The following is a 20962-nucleotide window of genomic DNA, read 5'->3' on the forward strand; positions in this document are numbered from 1 at the left end:
CTGCGACGAAGCACAAACACACAAACACTCCGAATTATTCATTTTATCGATGCTTTCGAAAGAACAGCTGATCAAAACAGTACATCCGATAGGACTTCACTGACAGGCTGGTTGCCATAGTTACCCGAGTTTCCTGCGCAGCAGATAGTCGATGATGTCCGGGTCGGTCTGGATCAGACTCATCAGGACCTCCTGCTGCAGCTCTGCAGAAACCTGCAGCAACACATCACGTTCATTAGATCAAACATCACGAAAGAAAATGGTTTTTTTACGGTTTCCAGGATGGACGACGCACCAAAGCCAACATATAGTAATCTGGACCAAGAATTTAAGGCTTACGTGGGGAGAGAAAGTCTGGAATAAACTACTTAAAAGCTACTAAAGTGAAAACTGAAACCGTGCACACAATAATTCCTACATTCAGTCAGTAAATTAAAGCTACAAATAGGTCTCTTCACTCAAATTAAGAAAAAAAGCACTTTTGGAAACCACCTCTTGAAGTCTCAAATTAAATTCACACCTTTGTACTGAGGGAGGAAGCAGAAGTTTTAACAAACGTAAATCTACATGGGTCCGACTTAAAGTGAGAAAACATGTTTTCTCGCCACACGGTCACGTCCACAAATGACTGAAACGGGTTTTACAGCTGGGGGCCGGTGATGAAGCTGAAGGTCGTCTCGTACCGTGAAGAGTCTTCTGTAGTTCTGGATGAGCACCAGCGTGACGCTGATGATCGCCGTGCTGTCCTCGATGCCCATCGTTTGAAGACTCACGTCGCCCCCTCGCTCCCTCTGCAGCAGGTTCGGCCCGAAGATCACCGCCAGGTTAGCGGCCGTCATCTTGTTGCCGGTGATCTGGACGGAGGGGCGAGGAAGAGGAGGAGGTGGAGAAAGAGAAGGAGAGAGGAAGTATGAGAAATGACCTGCTCAAGTGCAAGAAGTAAAAGATGTGACGTGAAGCTTGCGTCATTTAAATTATGTTTAATGAACATAAATCTCGGAAGGCTTTAACTGAATATTTCTGCTACATGATGTTTCTGACTTTTCACAAAACATAAAATAAAGAATTAGGCAGTTTTTCCCCACTGGAACTTTATAGAAAGATGCAATCATAAAATAAATAAATTAAAAAAGGCATTTGAACCGCTTGCAGTTTAAAGGAAAAAAATTGACCTTGGCACATTTGCATTTTATTTTGTAAAACCAACAAAACTGTCTCCTCAAAAATGACTAAAATCCTAATTAATGAGGTTGTAGCCCTGGTTCCGGTACCTCCTCGTCGTTGGTGCCGATGCTGTCCTGAGCGTAGCTCTGCACGGTGTGCAACAAGGTGAGGAGGCGCAGCAGCGTGTCGCAGTTACAGGGAGAGAGCAAGTAGAGGAGGTGCTGCAGGTACTGCAGCTGGTCCGCTCCTTTTAGGACTACAGGGAGAGGAGGAGGAGCAGGAGGAGCAGGAGGAGGAGGAGGAGGTTAGTTTGATACTGTGTCACATCAGATTATATCAACAAGCTGGAAACTTCAACCATCAGTTAGTTTACACAGCTCTAATAAACAATACACTAAAGCTTAATCAATTGTCTGTTTATCGATTGACCGGATCTCCCTGCAGTCATAATACAACAAATATTTAACCTACCTATTATTTATTTTCTTTAATTATTTCTCTTTTTGTATTTATGTTTTCATTTTCATTTTATTTATCATTTTCTGTTTATCTAATCTTATTTATTTAAAAATTATTATAATAAAAAAAGAACGAAAAAAGAAGTGTTTCTCGAGTGCACAAGTCTCAAATCTGAATCGTCTTATTAAAAAGGTGATTTATTTTCCAAACCTGCAGCTCTGAGAGTACCGGGTTTTCGTTTTACAGCACATTTATCAGTCAGTGAATGCAGCTTTAAATTACAGTTCTTTTCTCTGTTCTCTGTCTGTCTGTCTGTCTGTCTGTGTGTGTGTGTGTGTGTGTGTGTGTGTGTGTGTGTGTGTGTGTGTGTGTGTGTGTGTGTGTGTGTGTGTGTGTGTGTGTGTGTGTGTGTGTGTGTGCGTACGGTTGGAGTGCAGGAAGGCGGGGTAGAGCTCTCTGGGCAGCAGTGGATCCGGCATGTCCCTCAGGAACTCTTTGAGCAGCGCCGCCACGTCATGGACGCTGTGTTCCTCGTCCAGCTGGACGTCCACCCCCATGTCGAAGTCCTCCAGCAGCTGGGGAGAGAGCAGAGAAACACACACACACACACACACACACAACATCAATAAATGAAGAAATACACAGGAAAAACAGAACCACACATCCATTCCCAGACAGAAACATGAAGGTGCACACTAACTCCCGTTGCGGTCACTCAGTGGCCACTTTCCCCCCGATGGACACGATTTCTCAAAAACAGGATATCGCACATCATCAGCTTTTCACTCAAAAGATTATTTTTATATTCCAGCATCCAGCAGAGAGTGACAGGAAACACGGGGCAGTGAGTCAGCGGACAGTTCACGTCCAGTTCCACCGGTCTTAGGACCGCTGGCAATGAAGCTCGTATGTTTTTAGAGAAAGTGTACATGAAAAAAATTGCACTCAGGAGTCCTAAAATCTTCAAATAAAATATTGTTTGTAGGAGAGAGTGTGCATTAATCAAACCTGGTATTTAAAAAATGTCTCAGAGCTGATTAACACCAGTATGTAACTTAAAATTGACAAAACTATGATCAAAACTGGTAAAAACTGAATACAACCAGAAACCAACAACAAAAACCTACTTAGCTCAAGTCTATTTACTTCCAAATGCCAAAGTAAAGGACGTTTTCTAACCTGTCGCACTCTCTTCTTCGAGCTGCCGACTCGAAAAATGCCGACAGTCTGAAGACCTGGGGACACAAAATAAGAGACGTTTAACGTCCATGAACGTACGTTGGCGTGGACGACGGCCGTCACGATACCTTCCACTGAAAAACTCACAACAACGACGTTATCGTACGTTGTAAACAACACTATATCAGTATCTAATCTTTTTTAATGTCACGGTTACCATCAATACCGTGACGCAGTGAGGACGTTGTGAATTTAGTCTGAAAAGAAATCAAATAGGTGTCGCTTAAATTTGACTCCAAATGGTGAAACCAAGTCTCACCGTGGTTCTCGATGTGACTGCAGCACCTCTCCAGCACCCGAGGCACCTGTCGGTAGATGGGGTTGAGGCTGAGCTTGGTCCTCCCGTCTGACTTCTTCAGCTCCAGCTCGGCCGGATGGGAGAGCTGCAGCGCCTCCAGCAGGCGGGACTGACTCTCGACGAGGTCGGAGATGGAGTCCACCGACAGACCGCCCTGCGGGGCGGAGACGAAGGGCGGACGTGACTGATGAGACTCACTTTTTATCTGCACATTCCAGCATTTGCCGTATTACACAAGCAGCTGTTGATGAACGAAATTGGCACTCGGTGGGAGTCACGTTTTATTCACGCTCTTCCATCTCCGTTTTTGGTCTCTACCAACTTCTGAGCAAAATATCTGCCTCTTTAGCTGCTAAATGCTCCAAAATATTCACCAGCTTGTTGCTAACCTCGACTGTGAGCCGTTTGTTGGTGGGGTACGGAGCAACCAAAACAAAGTGCTCAAAGACGCCTTTGTGTCCATAAAGCTGAAGGAACCTACAGTCGGCGATAACCCTCAGAAAGTTTGTCGTTATGAGCCATTACTTTCAAACTGATAGTAATTTCAGTATGAAAATAACGTTCAGGCCTCGCGGGAAAATGAAGGTAAAAATAATCACACAATGCTTGAGGCAGATGTTTGAATCATGCGGTGCACCGCGAATTAAACTTCTCATGATAGGAGGAAAATTAAGATGCTAAAGTCGCATTAAGGTAGACACAGAGAAGACAATGAAGAGGAGGAAAAGGGAGGAAGGTCGTAAAGAGTTGAGAGCAGATGACTGTGTGGGTTTGAGAGGAGAAGAACAAGACAGATTGACAGCAGACAAATGGAAAAGCCCATTTTCAGATGGATGGCAGCAGGAGAGTCCAACTTGAATCACTCATGTTGACGTTTCCGTCCAATAAATATCAGAGCGGCTGAAAACGAACGCCACACGAATATTAATCACTTGTCTGTGGCCTGCAAATAGTTTCTGGAGGAACATCAAGTGTCTGAGGAATTTCCAACCGCAGTGCAGAACAGAAAGAAAAAAAAAGACACCAAATTAAAGAACATTTTGTCCCTCTGGAGATGTGTGAAGTGCACCAACGTGCAGTTTTGTCTCTAATCTCAGTGGAAGCACATAAACAACATGTTTATTAAATGTATATTGTTGTGCTGTTTTTATTTACAGCTGAAACAATTTATTAGAAACCTGTCAATCAATCAGACACACCCCCAAAAACAAGTCTTCTTGAAGCTTTATTTTCTAATGAATGAGGGATTATTTTCAGATGGACCTCCAGAAAACTAATAAGAAGGAGTGACTTTAGTGAATGACACCGGAATTTAAACATTTATTGACTTTGTAATTCATGAGAGAAGTTGTCCGAGAGTCTGTGGAGCCGGAGAGTTTTTGGAGCCAACCCCCTAGTGGCCCCTCGGTGGTATTGCAGTTTAAGGGTTGAAATAGAATTCTAATTTTCCTCAACACGCATAAAACAAATGAAATTGTGTGCCCTCTCTCACCCTCCTCTGCCCTCCTCTGTTATCCAGAAACGTAGGAGACAGCGGTTTGCTCTGGGAGTCACAAATCGGCGCCGGCGCCACCGAGTTGGCGGACGGCGAGACCGGCCCTCCTCCGGTGATCGACGAGGAGCCGACCAGAGGTATGTTGCCGTTGAAGAACACCCGTTTCTCGGCCCTGAAGCGCAGGATGCTGGCCTCCAGGTCCAGGCAGTCGCGCCGGCTCTCCTTCAGGGCGTCCTGCCGCAGCTTGTAGGCGCGGTCGTTGGCGATGACCTGGGAGAGCGGGATGCCGAACGCCTTCGGAGCCGATTCTGAGGAACAAGAAAAGTTGTTTACCTGTTAGCAACAATGAACAGAGACGATGATAAATACAAGTAATACGGGCGATACCGGAGTTGCACTGATTCATATCGAATTAATTCATATTTAATCAAAGTTTCATTAAATGTGGTAGAAAGACTTTAAATCTCTCAAAGAATGATTCATCCTGGGAAAAGTTCACATATTTGGGGTTATGAAAACTGTGATGTTTTGTACTCATACAGTCAGCATGAAGTACTTATCAGTGTTTCTGTGCTTGAATCATTCAGAAACTCAAATAAATGAGAAGAAATATATTGGAATAATGTCAGTTTTATTAACTTTAAATCATTTTTTTGAAGTGTTAAATATTGCAAATTTGTCACGTTCACACCAACTTCTCCTCAGTTGAACTAAACCGTCGTGGATATTTAAAAGCTGAGCAAAGCTTTTATAATTCGTAAGTAATGTGCTAATAACTCTCATCAGAATGATTCCCTATAAAGACTGCAGGTGAACTAATGGTCGCCTGAAGGCGCTGATGTTGTAAAGTCAGAACTGCAGCCTGAAGTGTTTCTCCTGGTATTTACATTCCTCTCTGCTGATACCATCTGAACTCCAAACAGGAAGACGATCTGACTTCCATCTTCAGGCCGAGACGCTTTTTTTTCTCCGCGGAGAGATAATGGATGAAGTGGAACCACCACAAGTTGTTGTTTTATTTTCGTACCATTTGTACCGTTGTTGATCATCTCCAGAACAGCCAGACTCTCACCTTTCCCACCCTTCTTGTATTCAATGAAACGAACTTGTTTACTTGCAGGTAGTGACGCAGCTCGTCTCGCAGGAGATTAGAGGTTGAAGTAGACGAGGGGGATAAGAATAGACAAGAGTTGGACGGAGAGCTAGAGGAGAGGGTTAAACTGGTAATCCTGGTTAGCAGCCGCAGCCACAAACCAGACATCACACTGGGACTGATACAGGCTTACTGCAGCGCCGGCGTTACGGCCCGCAAGTAAACGCAACGCCGGTGAGGTCACTGTCGGAGCGGGAGTTTCACGGTCACCAGCTCAGATAAAACTCCAGCAAATACTCCGACTGCTCACACAACCCTGATCCGGCACACAAGAGTGACAAATCAAAAGTTCAGCTTCAGCGTTTTGAAGATTTTTTTTTAAAGATTTGAAGGCAAAAAGACACCGAATCTATGTTGGTATGTAGTTTGGATGTTTTTGTGAAAGAGAAAACAAGGTATTTTTGAAATAACAAAAAATGTTTTACTTTTTTTTTGTCCAACAAACCAAAACGGGCGGAGCTTACTGTACTTTTTACGATGAATTTGAATCCGTTGATAGAAGTTTTCTTACAGTCTCCACCTCACTAAAAGGTAGACTGAAGCAGTCATGTTGACAGAATGCAAAACTCATACAGGGATGAAATTGGAACATGTCCTTCAGACCAGAAAGTCAAATGATGGCTTTCATTTGTTATTCTGAAGCATCCTCGATAACGAGGACAAAAAAAAAAAAATCCCCCTGCTGAGCAGATTTTGCTTATTTTTTGTAACTAATTAAACTCTTTGTTGTGTCGCCCATAAGCCTCTTGCACTGTGTGGGTTTAAAGACTTGAGCTGAGCTCATGTCTAAGAAGGAAATTATCTTTAATTGTCCTGTGAATCGCAGGAGCTTAAACCGTTTATACACCCAATGAAAGACCAAGACATTAATTAATCTGACAAAAGTCACTTTGCTTTTCATTTCCTTCTATTTTCCATAGTTGTTAGTATTTATCTTTGTTTGTGATCATTCAGGTAAATATTTGTTCCTTCTTTGATAATCCATTTTGTACGCAGTGTGCGATGAGACAAATCATTTCCCTGAGTTAAACATATTTTCCCTGTGACTGTACATACTGAAGACAGGAATTGAACTGTTAGAGGAATGTAAATTCAGTGTACAGATGTCTTTAATGTTATATTGTTTTATTAAAACAACTGCTTAAATCAAAACGGATCAGATAAACTTGGTGCAAAATTTAAGACAGATTGCTGCACTACAATTAAGAAAAATCTCCTTGATAGAAAATGTATGATTCTATTTTATGATTATTGTTGGAAACTGGATATAATAAGTTTAGTGTAGATTACTGCCATTTCTTGCACGCAAGTCATATTTTATTTATATTTTTGAAGAAAAAAAAACTCCTGACAGCTGATTATTTCCTTATGGAGGTCAGAGGTCAACGACAGAAAACATCCGGAGGTGGGAACTTGTTGGGTGACATTTAATCAGGAAGTGTCTGCAGGGAGTTTGTGGTCTTGAACCCCGATTGTAGAGTTGAAGGACTCGACATGCCCTAAAATAAACACAAACAAACTGCACACTTACAACACGCTGCAATGACTCGGCATGTCATTCACACGCACCAAACAGGAAACGCCGAGCCGATTAATGGGATTTGCATCTATATTTACATGCTCACATACAGTACTTCAACACGCGCATGTTAGTTTGGATGAAAACACACGCCCGGTTCAAGCGCACAGACGTGCACGGTCACGCCCGGCGAAGAGGAGTCCCAAGCAGGTCAGCCAGCCGAGGTGGACTGGCAGGATGCCCCGGTGAAGCTTTAAAGACACGGGATTGACTGGAGCTCCAAATAACTCCACATAGATGTGTGAGGAGTTTATTCAGTGACTACGCAGCAGCAGGGACGCGCCACTTATAAAATAATAATAACAGGAAAAATTCACTTTTTTAATCATTTAAAAAAAAAGATGCACGTGAACACCACAAATGTCAACCAAATCTAGTTGGATTATTTGACTTTGTAATATTTTCTTTCTTTTTTTTAAGAAAGCTGCTTCACTGCATCTAAATATCACAAGATAATAAATACATTTAAAAAAATAATAAATAATGTTCCAACAAATATTTTGTCTTTCTATTAACAATGCAAATCACAGTCAAAACTTCATATGTACTTGTGTAAAAGCTCTCTGAGATTAAATTTTGTTCTAAAAGCCAGAAAAGAAAACTTTTATCCAAGTTTTCAGTTGAATTTTTCTCCCTCTAACTCAGATTTACAACTTCTTTTGTTGATTTGAGGCCGATCTGACACTTGGACACTATAGCTGGCGAGGATGGTTGAGCTACAGCTGGGTGGCCATAGTGGTCCAGCTGGCTACCATCACAGCTGGCCGGACCAGTACGGTGAGTAGGATGGCCGGTTGGAAACTTCCACAGGTCTGAGGAAATCTGTGATCTGTGAAGACCTCTACTATCTAGCCCATGGAAAGAAACTCTGGATTCAAATTAGTAACTTTAATTCCTGCTTTTGGATTTCTGTTTTCACTGCGTATGAACATAAATGTATCAAAAAAGGATGAACTCTAACATTCACCCCTTTTTAACTAAAAAGACTGAAAACTTGGAAGCATTTTGTTCATCGGACTCTTTGAGTGTAAATTGTTCATTCCAGTCGTTTTTCGTACATTCCTGCTCAACAACTCCTGCAACAGGACGGACGCGCACTTCATCTTAACACAGATTTAGAACACAATGTCCTGAGACGAGCTCGAGCCATTGAATAGATGTCACGTGTTAATGTGTCTTACGCACTACACTTACTGGCCCGCGGGGCCAGTAAGCCCAGTGAGGGCTAATTCCTCGGTCTTGACGTCAGTTGGCAGGAACAGCCACTTCACGCCGCTGCTTCCTGACATTTGACCACATCTGCTGCCCATCAAAAGCCAACAAGCTTCTTATGCTGGAGGTGTTTGCTTGTTTAAAGTTAGCAGTTGAGGATTTAAGTTGACGCAGCCAAGCCAATGGGACATTTGGATAGCGAAGAGGTTTGATGTAGACCGGTACAGGGTTTATAAAAAGTAGAACAAAAGGTCAGCAGGTTGTTGTTGTTTTTACAGTTTGATAAAACTGTAAAAAAAAAAAAAAGTCTAGCTACCTTTGATGACAAGTTTTCGGTGCCTTTTCTTGGACTTTTGTAGTTTATGTTCCAAATTCTACACAAAATACACTTAATGACGGTTTTAAAGCTGATTGTGATCAGAATTGGTTTTTTTGTTTTTTCATAAGCAGTAATTCCAGAATTTTATAGTTACTGCTTCTCAATTGTAAAATCTTGCTGCTTTTTGTTTTTGTCCTACATGATTTTGTCTCTTTTAGTTTTGATCCAAAGAGATGATGAAATGAAAGATGTAGTTTGGGGACTTGATTTTTTTTTTCTTTTTTTCTGACATTTATGATACATTTCTTTTTGACTCCATCGCCTCCCTGATGGCAATAAATTTAACTAGAAAGTGTGAAAACGGCCTACATTTACCTCCTACATTGATGATATAAGTGGTTAGTCTACTACTTTGTTACTTCTAACCCTTTTCTAATCTATATTGTTTATTATATATTTATTCATATTTAATTCTTTTTCTCATGCAATTTGTTTTCTTTTGACTCCTTTTCCTTAACATCTACTAGTGCATGTATAAAAGTTGTGTATCTTTGCATCTTTGTTCTGTACAATCTTCAAGAAATGTATGAAAAAAAACCTTGAATGAAATAGACTCAACTAGAATTATATTCCTGGTAGAATGAAGAGGTTTTACAAATGTCATTTTGACATGTATTTAGGGGGATTAAATAAAACATATTTTCACTTTTAAATGACACAAAATTAAAATGACATAAAATTAGGTAAAAAGTTTGGTCGTTGGTTAAATATTCTCTTGGGTGGGTAGCCTAGAAATGGAAAAAAAATTAAGGTTTTAATCACAAATTTGTATCTTGTCTGATTATTGTTGCGTAGTGTTACACGGGAGATTCTGTCTCTGGTCCTGAATGGCAAACATCTGTAAAACATCTTGTGGAACGGTTTGATTTTCTAACAGTGAACCAGCCAACATGCATTAACTTTCTCAAACCTTCCCATTTCATTTTCGACGGCCCTCGTTGGCATGACGAGCGAATACCTACAGTTATTACTTCACTGACACTCTGTGACTGATGAGCCCCCTTGGACACGTCCTGAATTAACAGAAAAACAAACATGAGACCCAGACAAGAAAACAGCTGTGCTATTGTTCAGGAAGTTAACTGCATTCCATCTCGAGTATTTCTGCTCCGCAGGTCGCAGTTTGTTACCAGAAGGAGACATATTTAGTTATTAAGCACTCAAGTCTATTATTTTTTTCACAAGGCCAGCAGCTAGGAGATAATATTGGTCCTCCGGGGGAATTATTGTTTATTTAACATATGCAGTCCTCTGTGTGAACCCTGCTCCTTACAGCTATTATGAAATTACTGGCAAACTGCTTACTCGATTATCACTTCCCTCACAGCGGCTGCGAACAGACCACAGTTACTAGCAAACCTTCGACTCCTGCAGGCCGCACCGGCACGCCTGCAGTAGCCGAGGAGCAGTAGCCGAGGAGCAGTAGCCGAGGAGCAGAGCCACCGGGAGCGCTGCCAGGTCCCGATGTTCTGCGTTTTGATTAGCAGGGTTAGCTGCAGCTAAGTCCCTGTGTGTAAGAGGCTGGAGGCAGGATTTAAAGGACTGCACAGACACCCTCACAATCTGTGTGTGTGTGTGTGTGTGTGTGTGTGTGTGTGTGTGTGTGTGTGTGTGTGTGTGTGTGTGTGTGTGTGTGTGTGTGTGTGTGTGTGTGTGTGTGTGTGTGTGTGTGTGGTGTGTTTTGGCCCGTATCGTGCCCTATTGCGATAATCAGCTGAGAATAGAGAACATCTCTTTATGAGAGGTTGGGCTCACATTGGCAGATGATCTGACACAAGACTTACAGTGGGGAAGATGAAGATGAAGATGAAGATGAAGATGAAGAGGGAGGTAAAAGGAGGATAGAAAAAAAAGCTGAGGAGGCAGTTTTTAACAGAGACCAATTAAAACTGGTCAGTGCAAACAGTTTCTGTTTACATACCAACAACAATACAACTAATCCCATGACTACCGCAGCAGGAAATGAAAACTGGTATTTGATGCACTGTGATCAAAGCATGAGCCTCCCAGTGTATTTTACTCCCTTTAATAACGATGGAAGTGGCAGATTGTTGGGCAACTTTGTGAGAAGCAGAGACAAAATTCCTTTGAACTTTTCAGTTGGATATCAATAACAAAACATGAGGCTTGAAAAAAGGAAAAGTCAAAAGTCACATATGAAAACTTCCTCTGTGTTTGGTGAGAAAATAAATTGTGTTTAGCATCCAGGAATGTCGGAGATTTACCCACAAATCAGATTTCATGGTGTCAGAGACTGAAGGCCTATTCACAGTTTACGCATCTGGAATCAGCGGCCAGATGTGAACTCGAACTCAAAACAACAGATATGGATGTGCTTCCATGCATTATACCATCAGGGGTATGAAGACACGTTCAACACATGTGCAACAGTAGAAGAAGAGCTGCTTTGTTTAACGTGTTTGGCTGCAAAAAAAAAATTAAAAAAAATGAAAAGGTCAAAAAGGGAGAAGAAGAGCAGGGAGGGGAGATGTGGAATCTCAACGAATCTTTCTAGATTTTCAACATCGTCATCGTCCTTCGGCACGAAGATTATAAACCAGGTCTGGATATTATTTGCGGTAACCTCACACAGGATTTGTTTCATTGGTTTGTTTGTTCAGACCAACGGAGAGCCAAACACCAAACATTTATTTTTACTATCAAATAAAAAGACCAGTAAGAGGTTGAAAATGGTTACATTTTTTTGGTAGAAACAGTTTAGATCCACAAAAACCTGAACGGAAACATTTTCATGAACCTGCTCCTGCGGTGACTGCGAGACCTTTCGGGCTCCGAGGCAACAAGCCAGTTCCCCAGTTTATTTGATTTGTGACCAAAAATGGTTGGAAGCACTAAAACTGAACCGAACCATTTAGCTGATAAACAACTTTGATTACTTTAATCAATCAGATAAATGCATTTCTCAAGAACAAGTTCTCGGTAATCAAACTGTTGATGTGAGATTGTCATTTAACAACAAACATTTTAAACAATGTGAATGTTACGGGTAAAGTATTACTTCCAGTAATGAGGATATTGCTGTGAAAATAAACATACTGTGGGTTGATAGTCTGACACGGCATGAAGGTCGCAGAGCCCAGTGGGCCTTCATTCACGATTCAGTTTTTCGTTACAACAACGCAGGACAGCAGCAGAAAGCCGGACTCGGCGAGGCCTCCGTGCTTCAGCCTGCAGCGCCGAGCCTCTTTATAAACACCGAGTTTCGAGTATGTAAAGCCATTAGCGGTTAGTGCGGTGGTGATGCTGCCTCAGCGGACAGAAGGGACATTGTGCTTCATAATATTGACTGAAACAAACACTGTTGGTTTCTCCGTATCTCAGGAGACAATCTGCTGCGGCCGCAGGCAGCTTCATGTTTTAACCGTGAACTCACCTCGGTCTTTCTTTTCCTTTGAGAAGGAGTCAAACTTCCTGCGCAGAGATTTTCTTCTTTTGTGAGTTTCTGTGAAAAAAAGAAAATAAAAAAAGAAGTCATCACAATACATCAGTGTCAGATCTGCCCGAGCCTCAACAATGAGGAGTGTGCGTCATTTTTTTTATTTAGAAGTTACACGTATTTCCACGATAGACTCGTCTCGCTTGTCCTTTTATCTCTAAATTAACAAAATAACCCTCAATCATGTCTTCGTCTTTGTACATTCAGACATTTCGAACCCCCCCTCGATACGACCTCATTCCCGTCCCTCTCCCCTTCACTTATTATCTGGTGCTTGCGCCTTTTCCTCATCTCCAAGAACAGAGCGGACCTTTTCAACAGACGAGTCCTTGTTTGTTTGAATAGCCCACTCTGCGTAATGGGTGTGCTGCGCTCCACAGAAAGGACAAAGGGAGACGTATGTAAGTGTGCATACGAGGAAAAACAGGAGGAAGGTAAATAAATAGTGCAAAAGTATGTTTAAAAGGTATCAAACACACACAAAATCATCAAAACAGAAAATTCAAACAACTCGTGATGTATTCTTAATATATTTTAGTACAAAAAGTTGTACAAATAATGCAGATCTCTGTTCAAAAACGCATTTCTGTTTCCTTTTGTTGATTTTTAACTTCCTGTGGGCCATTAACAAAAAACAGAGATCCACATCACAAATGTCATTTCAGAGGATTTTTTTTTCATCAGAAAACAGTGATGTGAAACATCAGCAGTAAATCCATACCTGCTGGTTAATACTGTGTCTGTTTTTACAGTGTGTGTTTTTACGAGCTCTACATCTTCCCGCTCTGACCCGGTTTATTTGGAAGAAGCCACTGTTTGGGTTTGGAAAGCTGGTGTTTAGAAATCTTTAATTCAAGGTCGAATCTTTTCCCTATTAAGGAACGACTGGAGTTACCCACGTTGTAAAATGTCCTGTGTGGAATATTTGTGACACTAAAACATGAGAATGCTTTTCTTTTTCCACTTAATCCAAAGAAGAACAAAAAGAAAATCATAGGGGAAAGAACAACGGCATGTGTGTGTGTGTGTGTGTGTGTGTGTGTGTGTGTGTGTGTGTGTGTGTGTGTGTGTGTGTGTGTGTGTGTGTGTGTGTGTGTGTGTGTGTGTGTGTGTGTGTGTGTGTGTGTGTGTGCTGTTGGGATAAAAAGGTCAAAATCCCATGACTCCAGGAAATTAAAGTTTATTTCCAAAGCACACGGCCCCTCCCACCACACACACGCCACCTCCAGCCAAGGCTGATCTCTCACTGATGAGTGAGTGTGTGTGTGTGTGTGTGTGTGTGTGTGTGTGTGTGTGTGTGTGTGTGTGTGTGTGTGTGTGTGTGTGTGTGTGTGTGTGTGTGTGTGTGTGTGTGTGTGTGTGTGTGTGATTACATAATGCACACAGAAAGCGAAGGCAACAGGCCAAAGACAAATACGAAGATAGAAAACAGCCTCCGGCTTCCATGTATAAAAGACTGGAAGCTATTTTGCTGCACTTTCTGCATCATTAATTTATGTTGGTTTTGGTTAAAATGCACCTCGTACATAACGGGTAATTAGACCAACACTTTCCATCTGCTGAATAACTGAATTTAAAAAAACTGATTAGATGAGAGGTAAACTATGGTGTTTAAAGACTAATGGTAACAAAATGGCTGTTCAAGAAGTGCAACTATATGCAGGTGTTTTTAACAGCATTAAACTTGTAACATGAATGTTAAATGGCAAAAATACCTTTAATGAACTTACAGAAATGATGTTGTCTGCGTAAAAAAAAAGCAGCTCAATATTTTAGACCGTTCTGCTTTCTTTAAAATGAGCTTTACAGCCCCACAAAGCTGTCGATAGTCTCGTGAACACTCATGATGCTCACAAGGTTTTAAAAGCTGGGAAGCAGGATTAATGGGAGAATAACAGAGCGAGGAGACAGTGATTAAAAACAGAAGACGACCAAAACAGAAGGAAGATTACAGGAAAAACAGAGCGAGTTAGTTTGGAGTCCCTGAAGAGCAGCGGCTCAGACAACAGGGCATGAGAACCAACTCCACAACACCAAATCTGTCACACAACTGGAGGAAAAAAGTGAGATGAAATCCAAGGAATAAAGATCTGGACCAGAAACCTGAAGAAGAACAACAGGGAGGGACGTGATGCTGAGACCGGGACGGACCGGAGAGATCTCAGCCTCGGGGGACAAACCGAGGAGGAATATTTGTTCCCACACTTCCTCACAGAGCGCTTCGTCGTTTGTTTCCTCAGTCGATATGAGATGTCCGTTACACAGAAAAGAGGTCCGTTAAGTTCCTGGAAAGTACGAGTGCGTCTGTTGTTTTACAAGCTTCACATCCTCTGACGGGTTTTCAGAGTTGAAGGAGATGTTCTGGTCAGTAAAGCTGTTTTTTTGTTGTTTTTTTGTGGTTTTGTTTTAACAAATCACAAATTCAAGGCTGGGAATGTTAGGGAGTACTTGGCATTCACGTCCGAATACAAAATAATTTCACTAAACACGGTTTGTGAAAATGTTTTAGCGTTTTGTTAAATATTTTTGCGTTTGACCCTCAGAGCCACCGTACATTTGTCATTTATCGATTCATCAATTCAGCCAAGGGTAAAAAATAATTATGTTCCCCCCAAAATTTTGCTTCCAACAAACTTTAAGATGGCTTCTGGTTGAAAAGCGAAACACCCACTTGTGCACTGAGCTTCCCTCAGTGCACAAGTGGGTGTTTTGCTTTTTGGAAGTTTTGGTCCCGGGAGGGAATTAAAAAAACAACAACCTCAGACCACTTAAGCTAGACTGTTTATTGGAAACCATAAGTACACTGAGCCTCAACCAACAGCACGGTCAAAGTTGAGCAGCTCGGGGGTTAGTAACCCTGAGAGACAACAACAGTATGGGAGAGAGCGTTGAGAAAAGCAGCTCACATCCCGGCCGGTCTCAGGACAAAACACACCACTTCAGCAATCAGCTGTGTTTGTTTCTTCGCCTCGCCTTGCTTGTGCAAGTAAACAAGAGGGGAGGAAAAATGTTTCCTGATGTTATTGCAGATTAATTAAACACACAGGTCTGATGTTAGAGGACGAAAACCGACCACCACAGCAGCCTGACTCATACTGATGGAGCGGATGGTGTATAATACAAGTCTTAATTAAATAAAAAGTTGAAGTATTATAGGCTCTACAGCTTACACAAAAATCCATTAGGACCAGAAAACATTTCCAATGGACATCAAAAGAAACCTTCTTCCGGCACTCAAACGGTAAAAGCCTTTATTCAATCTGATACATTAAAGGTTTTACAAGAGTGATCAGTTTGTGGGTCTTCGTTAGCTTGCCTTCTGATAATTTAACTTCCTGACAATCACGATCTAGCCAGCCTGAATATCCCATGTTTTCAACCAATCTACAAGATGATGCGCTAATTGATGGCTGGTTTCCAAAACAGTCAGGACGTGGAAATAGGAGTCAGAACAATATCACCAGAAAAGTCTGTGATACCTCCTCAGGAAACCAATCGGTGTTTATTGAGATGTCGAGTGAGACACGAGGAAGTATAAACAAATCAAGCCTTTGACCTTTTCTTATCACGACTGACACCCCGGACTTCCTACACTCTGATGTTTTTCTCTGAACGTCTTCCTGCTTCATTCATCAAATTCACAAACACGCCGTTATGTCTCTCTCGGGGGTCTGCGAGGGAATGCACATCGCCCAATCAGATCGCCTCTACTGGCGCCGGACTGACCGGGTCACCTTGAGCTCACTTTTCAGAGCTGCCACTCCTCCGAGACAAACTATTGAACATCTCTTGTAAAGGAGGCAACAAAAGGTTAAGAAACACGACAAAAAGCAGAGTCGTCATCCATCATCCCGCCGCAATCGGTCGGGCTTAAGTCTGGACCCGGTGCCTCTTAATGGCATTACAGAGATTTTGACACGTTTGAACCCATCACCGACAAACAGTGAGCACCTGTGTGAACTATGCACCGACGTTTTAAGAGTAATTTGACCTCTAAAGTCAATTAATAAAAAACAACAACTGAATTCTTAAATCATAGTTGGATGTTCTGACGTTCTTAATATCATTAATTATCTAGCTGGTTTAACCAAAAAAGCAACACTAATACACATCCAGATCCATTGATTGATATTTTTAGTTGTTTTTTTTATATTGGTAAAACAAACAACATGCAAAGTGTTAATAAATGAGCTTTAGAGCTTCCCATATATCCAATTGTTTAGCTTTGTACAGATCCAGCCTCCCAGTTTCTGCCTGTTGCCAGTTTTTCTAATTGATTGCCTTTTTAAGATTATATTTTAGCATAATATTCCAGTCAGTGAAGACAGAGAGAGACTGGGGCTACCTGGGGGAGATATAGAGGTATAGAGGTAGAAAAAGTGTGTGGAAACATACAATACACTTTGCAAATGGTGTTTTTTTTCTACTCTGAATCACGACCAATTCTTAGTCAGTCAGTATGTTGTCGAAACGCCAACACTGTCATTCTCCCACCTCTGGGGATGCTGATCTTGAAGTCCAGGTCCCTCTCCTCCAGGTGGTACAGGGCGACCTCCTGCAACCTGGCTCGCTCCAACTCCGACAGACTCTGGATGGGAACCGGCTGCAACCGCACGCTCTGCCCCAACATGGTCGCCCACGTGTGATCCTCCTGCCGAGAGGAGAGAGGTTCGCCATGACTGGGAGTTTTTACAAGGGACCGAAGACATGACATCACGGGCCATTAGTCACAATCACCACTTCTTCTTTTATCTGGAGACTTCAAAAAGCAAAACACGAAATGGAAACCTCTTCTGCCTGCAATCAGGGGATTATTATCAACCAACCATCAAGTCCTTAGAGGGGGAAAAAAAAAAACAGAAATTATTGAGGGGGGAAAAAAAAACAAAGAAAATTCAGTGACTTACAGCAGAAAAAAACAAGCTGCAAACTTTGTTTCTACTTTTAAAAATGGTCAGATATTGTGTTCAATGTATTATTATTCCTCTCATTGTCTGTTTTCTGAATCATTTTACTCCTTTGTTTATTTTTATCGCACCCATTCTTTGCACTCTTTTGTCTGGTGACCTTGAGATTTCTGCACACTGAAGGCCAACTTCAGCACCGCCCTTTAGACACAACAAGTCTAACACTTGAAAGCACTCGTCATAGCAGTAAACTCAGCTTGCTGTGGGATGTCTTTTGTGGCTCTGGAGGAGCTTTCCAATCTCCTGCTTTGCACACCATCTTGACCGACTGCTAGTCAAATGGATGAAGTTAAATACACAAGTGCACTCATCTAAGCACATTTTATTTGACTTTCTGGTGTGTCTGCAGGAATTGTAAGTCGTTTTCCAGGAAAGGAGGTATCCCACCATCTCCCTCATCAATCTTGAATCCAGATTTCTGCAGCTCAGTTGAAGATAAGCGCCTGCTTCTGGAGCTTAAGTCAGCAGAGTTCAGGTTTAGTGGCATCAAGTGTAATTTTTAAAATATTTGTTATTATTCTCTTCAAAATCTTGCAGCTTTGGACGTGAAATATTAAACTGCTGACGTCTCTGTGAGGCAGTGAAGCTTCTTCCTGCTTTATAATCTCACACATGAAAGGAAAAACATACACACACACACACACACACACACACACACACACACACACACACACACACACACACACACACACACACACACACACACACACACACACACTTTACACTCTCATGCTCACCTGTTTACTTCAAGGCTGTTATGAAATCCATTCATCACTGACAAGTAAACGGACCTATTGTTAAGATGATGGAGGGAAAGAGCGAGGCGGAATAACAGAGTGGGTGGAGGGGGGGTTAAAGACAGCGTGTTTGATGGAGGGATGCAGCGGCCGCAGGTTAACAAGAAGCAGACAAACACACTTCAGATCTGACGTCCGTGCTTCACGACCCGTTCGACCTATCCGGCAGATACGTGTTCATGATATACGCGTGTTGTGTGACTGTGCGGAGATCCGTCCAGAGGTCACGAACAAAAGCACAGGAATCAATCGGCTGCTAAATCCACACGACCACAGAAACTCATGTTGACTTCTTGCAGTCTCATGATGCTGTCGTCGGCCAGTGATGCATTTGTTCTGGTTTGTTAACGCTGTTTACTACGTCTTGGGTATGTTTTCATGGCTCTTGCGTAAAAATAGACATGCGACAACGAATAAACACTGAAATATGGGATCATTTCACATCGCTGCGCCTCAAATAGTTGTGGTGTGCAGTTAAATGAAAGCACATGGAGAGTTGAGAGGGGCCACCACTCACAGACGTCAGAAACAAAGATGAGGAGCCCCGGGTACATACTAAATGGGTCAAAAGCCGTGAAGAGTTCAAAGGTTTTAATCCTGAATTATGACATTGTATTTTACAAATTCATCCGGTGTCACTTCAATCTATTCAGTAATTGTTGAGAAAATCTCACTTAAAATAAATAATGGAGGAGGTTTCTTCCTGTTAAAAGATAGTTTTATATCATTTATAAATCCAAATCTCATAAACCCGACTTTTAAATGTGTGAAACAAAGATTGTTCTATTTTTTTTTTTTTTTTTTAAGTTCCAATCCTACTTTGAAACGAATGGATGAAAGAACCTCATCGAAACGAGACGATTCATCTTTTATAATCGTCACTATTGTAAACAATCAGCCTATAAAGCCTTGAGAAATATCGTGGCTGAGTTAGCCATAACCTTTCATAGTTATTTTTATGACTACGTTGCTGCGTGGATGTGGATGTATGAAATGCGTGCGACTGTATATCATGTCGGTAACTTCGCTCACAGCACAGCGGGATTGGAGAAAATAACTTTGACCTTAAACGCAACCAGACAAAAACATTTGAGGTGAAACTGGATTGAAAGTCTCCCACAGAGGTCGTCGAGGCCTCGTCCACGTTTTTCTAAAAAGGCTGATGTGCATCGTCTCAAAGCGACGCGGTTCAGTGGAAAACAATACGATGGGAAAGTTGGTTTGCTTTTGGGAAATGTCGACAGTTAGACTTGACATTCAGATCGGTCTGTAAACCTTTACATTAAGTTGTGGTGTATTTTCTCCCATACAGTAACTGATGTTCTCAGTTTACTGCAGCTTCATGTGCTGTGAGAGTACAAACTCCACTACGTAGTAGTAAAGAAAAACTGGACATGTGACACGTCAACAGAAAATAAACAAGAAAGAACACAAATGACAACAGCATTTAGTTCAAGTGTTGATTGGTTCCTCAACAACTTCAACTCCAAATCATAAAAAAGAAAATGTTACACAACCTCAACCAACCAAATATTCCCGTTGACCTGCCGCGACCCAACAGCCCGAACAGCCGCAACCGATCATCAACCGAAAAGTGAGTCATATCCAGTGATGCCTGTGGCCAGTGTTTTCCACGTAAGAATATTCAATTGATACGCCGTGATCATAAAACGAGTGTTGGGTCACCATGTCGATACGATGGGTTTGCTTTACTAACATGTGGCTAATGTGCCGTGTCCAGGGATGTTTGGATCCTTTGTTCTGTTTGCTTTTGTGGGGAAAACTTTTCAGAAATGTAAAATAAAATTGGGAAACACCACAACTCTTCTTCAAGACTGTAACCACACTGAAATCCGACTGGTCTCAATATCTTTTGATTTCCATTTTTGACAAAAGAAAAAGACAAGTTCTCTGAACTGTAGGGTCGATCTCACCGTGAGTGAAGAGTAGATTCAACAGACTGCACTGCCTCTGCAGGTTTTATGTGAGCTGTTTGCCAATGCCAGGAACTAAATGAGACAATTCAAGCCAGAAGGAGAGAAAAACCACACAGGGAGACGGAGGAAAGGCGCACAATGACCCCAAACTACACTTCACTGAAACTCCAGATGAACACACAAAAAAAACATGCGACCTTTGATTCTGGTGGCTGATCAGAATCTTTAGCATTTCTTAAATCGTTGTACAACCCAACTAATGTTGGAAGAAATCTGCAGATCAAACAGGACGGAGGTATTAAGGAGGCAATCAAGGACGTAAAGCACGTGCTTAAACTGGTTGCATTTTTCTATTTGCTTTGAAAATAAAATTGAAAAAAAGCCAAGTACCTCTTGACTGATGAGGTGATGAAGTAAAAGAAACATGGTCTGATAGCTACCAGATGCTTTTCACTCACGTTGTACCTCACTCAATCTCGTGTTGCTTTAAAACGTCTCCCTCTGTTTCTACCTCTCCTTGTGCCTCCGTGTGATTGGCTGCATCCGTCTCTCCCGCGGCTGCAGCTCGTCATTAACCTTTCGTTAACCGATACGGCGTCTGAACTGAAATCTGGTTATTATGTTGGATAATGAACGCAAACGTGATTATGTTGATAATAAGTCACAGCTTATGCAAGTATGCAGCTCTTGTGCACACTTTTAAAGTTATAGGCCAAACGGGGTAAAACAGAGGGTTTTAACTGAAACACTAAAAAGCATCAATTTCAATTAGTTTGAAGTCATTTGATCAACAGCAGCTTCTCTTTGGGTGGAATGCACCAATAAA

General features: G+C 41.8%; 1 protein-coding gene across 3 annotated transcripts in view; it reads right to left on the reverse strand.

Moving 5' to 3' along the window:
• The window catches only part of arhgap36 (Rho GTPase activating protein 36), a 41705-nt gene that overhangs the window by 1824 nt on the left and 18919 nt on the right, over positions 1-20962 (reverse strand). For 2 of the 3 annotated variants that reach the window (XM_069714786.1, XM_069714787.1), the window contains exons 2-10: positions 16930-17086; positions 12373-12441; positions 4653-4963; positions 3122-3314; positions 2803-2858; positions 2048-2198; positions 1272-1420; positions 684-854; positions 125-213 (exon numbers count right to left, since the gene is read on the reverse strand). In XM_069714786.1, the coding sequence (XP_069570887.1) occupies positions 125-213; positions 684-854; positions 1272-1420; positions 2048-2198; positions 2803-2858; positions 3122-3314; positions 4653-4963; positions 12373-12441; positions 16930-17086 (1346 nt within the window). Of the gene's footprint in view, positions 1-124; positions 214-683; positions 855-1271; positions 1421-2047; positions 2199-2802; positions 2859-3121; positions 3315-4652; positions 4964-12372; positions 12442-16929; positions 17087-18139; positions 18161-20962 lie in introns of those variants that run through there. The other variant, XM_069714789.1, reaches the window with a different exon arrangement.

This window comes from Brachyistius frenatus, unplaced genomic scaffold, assembly GCF_029030835.1.
Source record: "Brachyistius frenatus isolate BFR_SWC_R1_liver_20210118 unplaced genomic scaffold, ASM2903083v1 Contig_135, whole genome shotgun sequence".
NCBI classification, from domain to species: domain Eukaryota; kingdom Metazoa; phylum Chordata; class Actinopteri; family Embiotocidae; genus Brachyistius; species Brachyistius frenatus.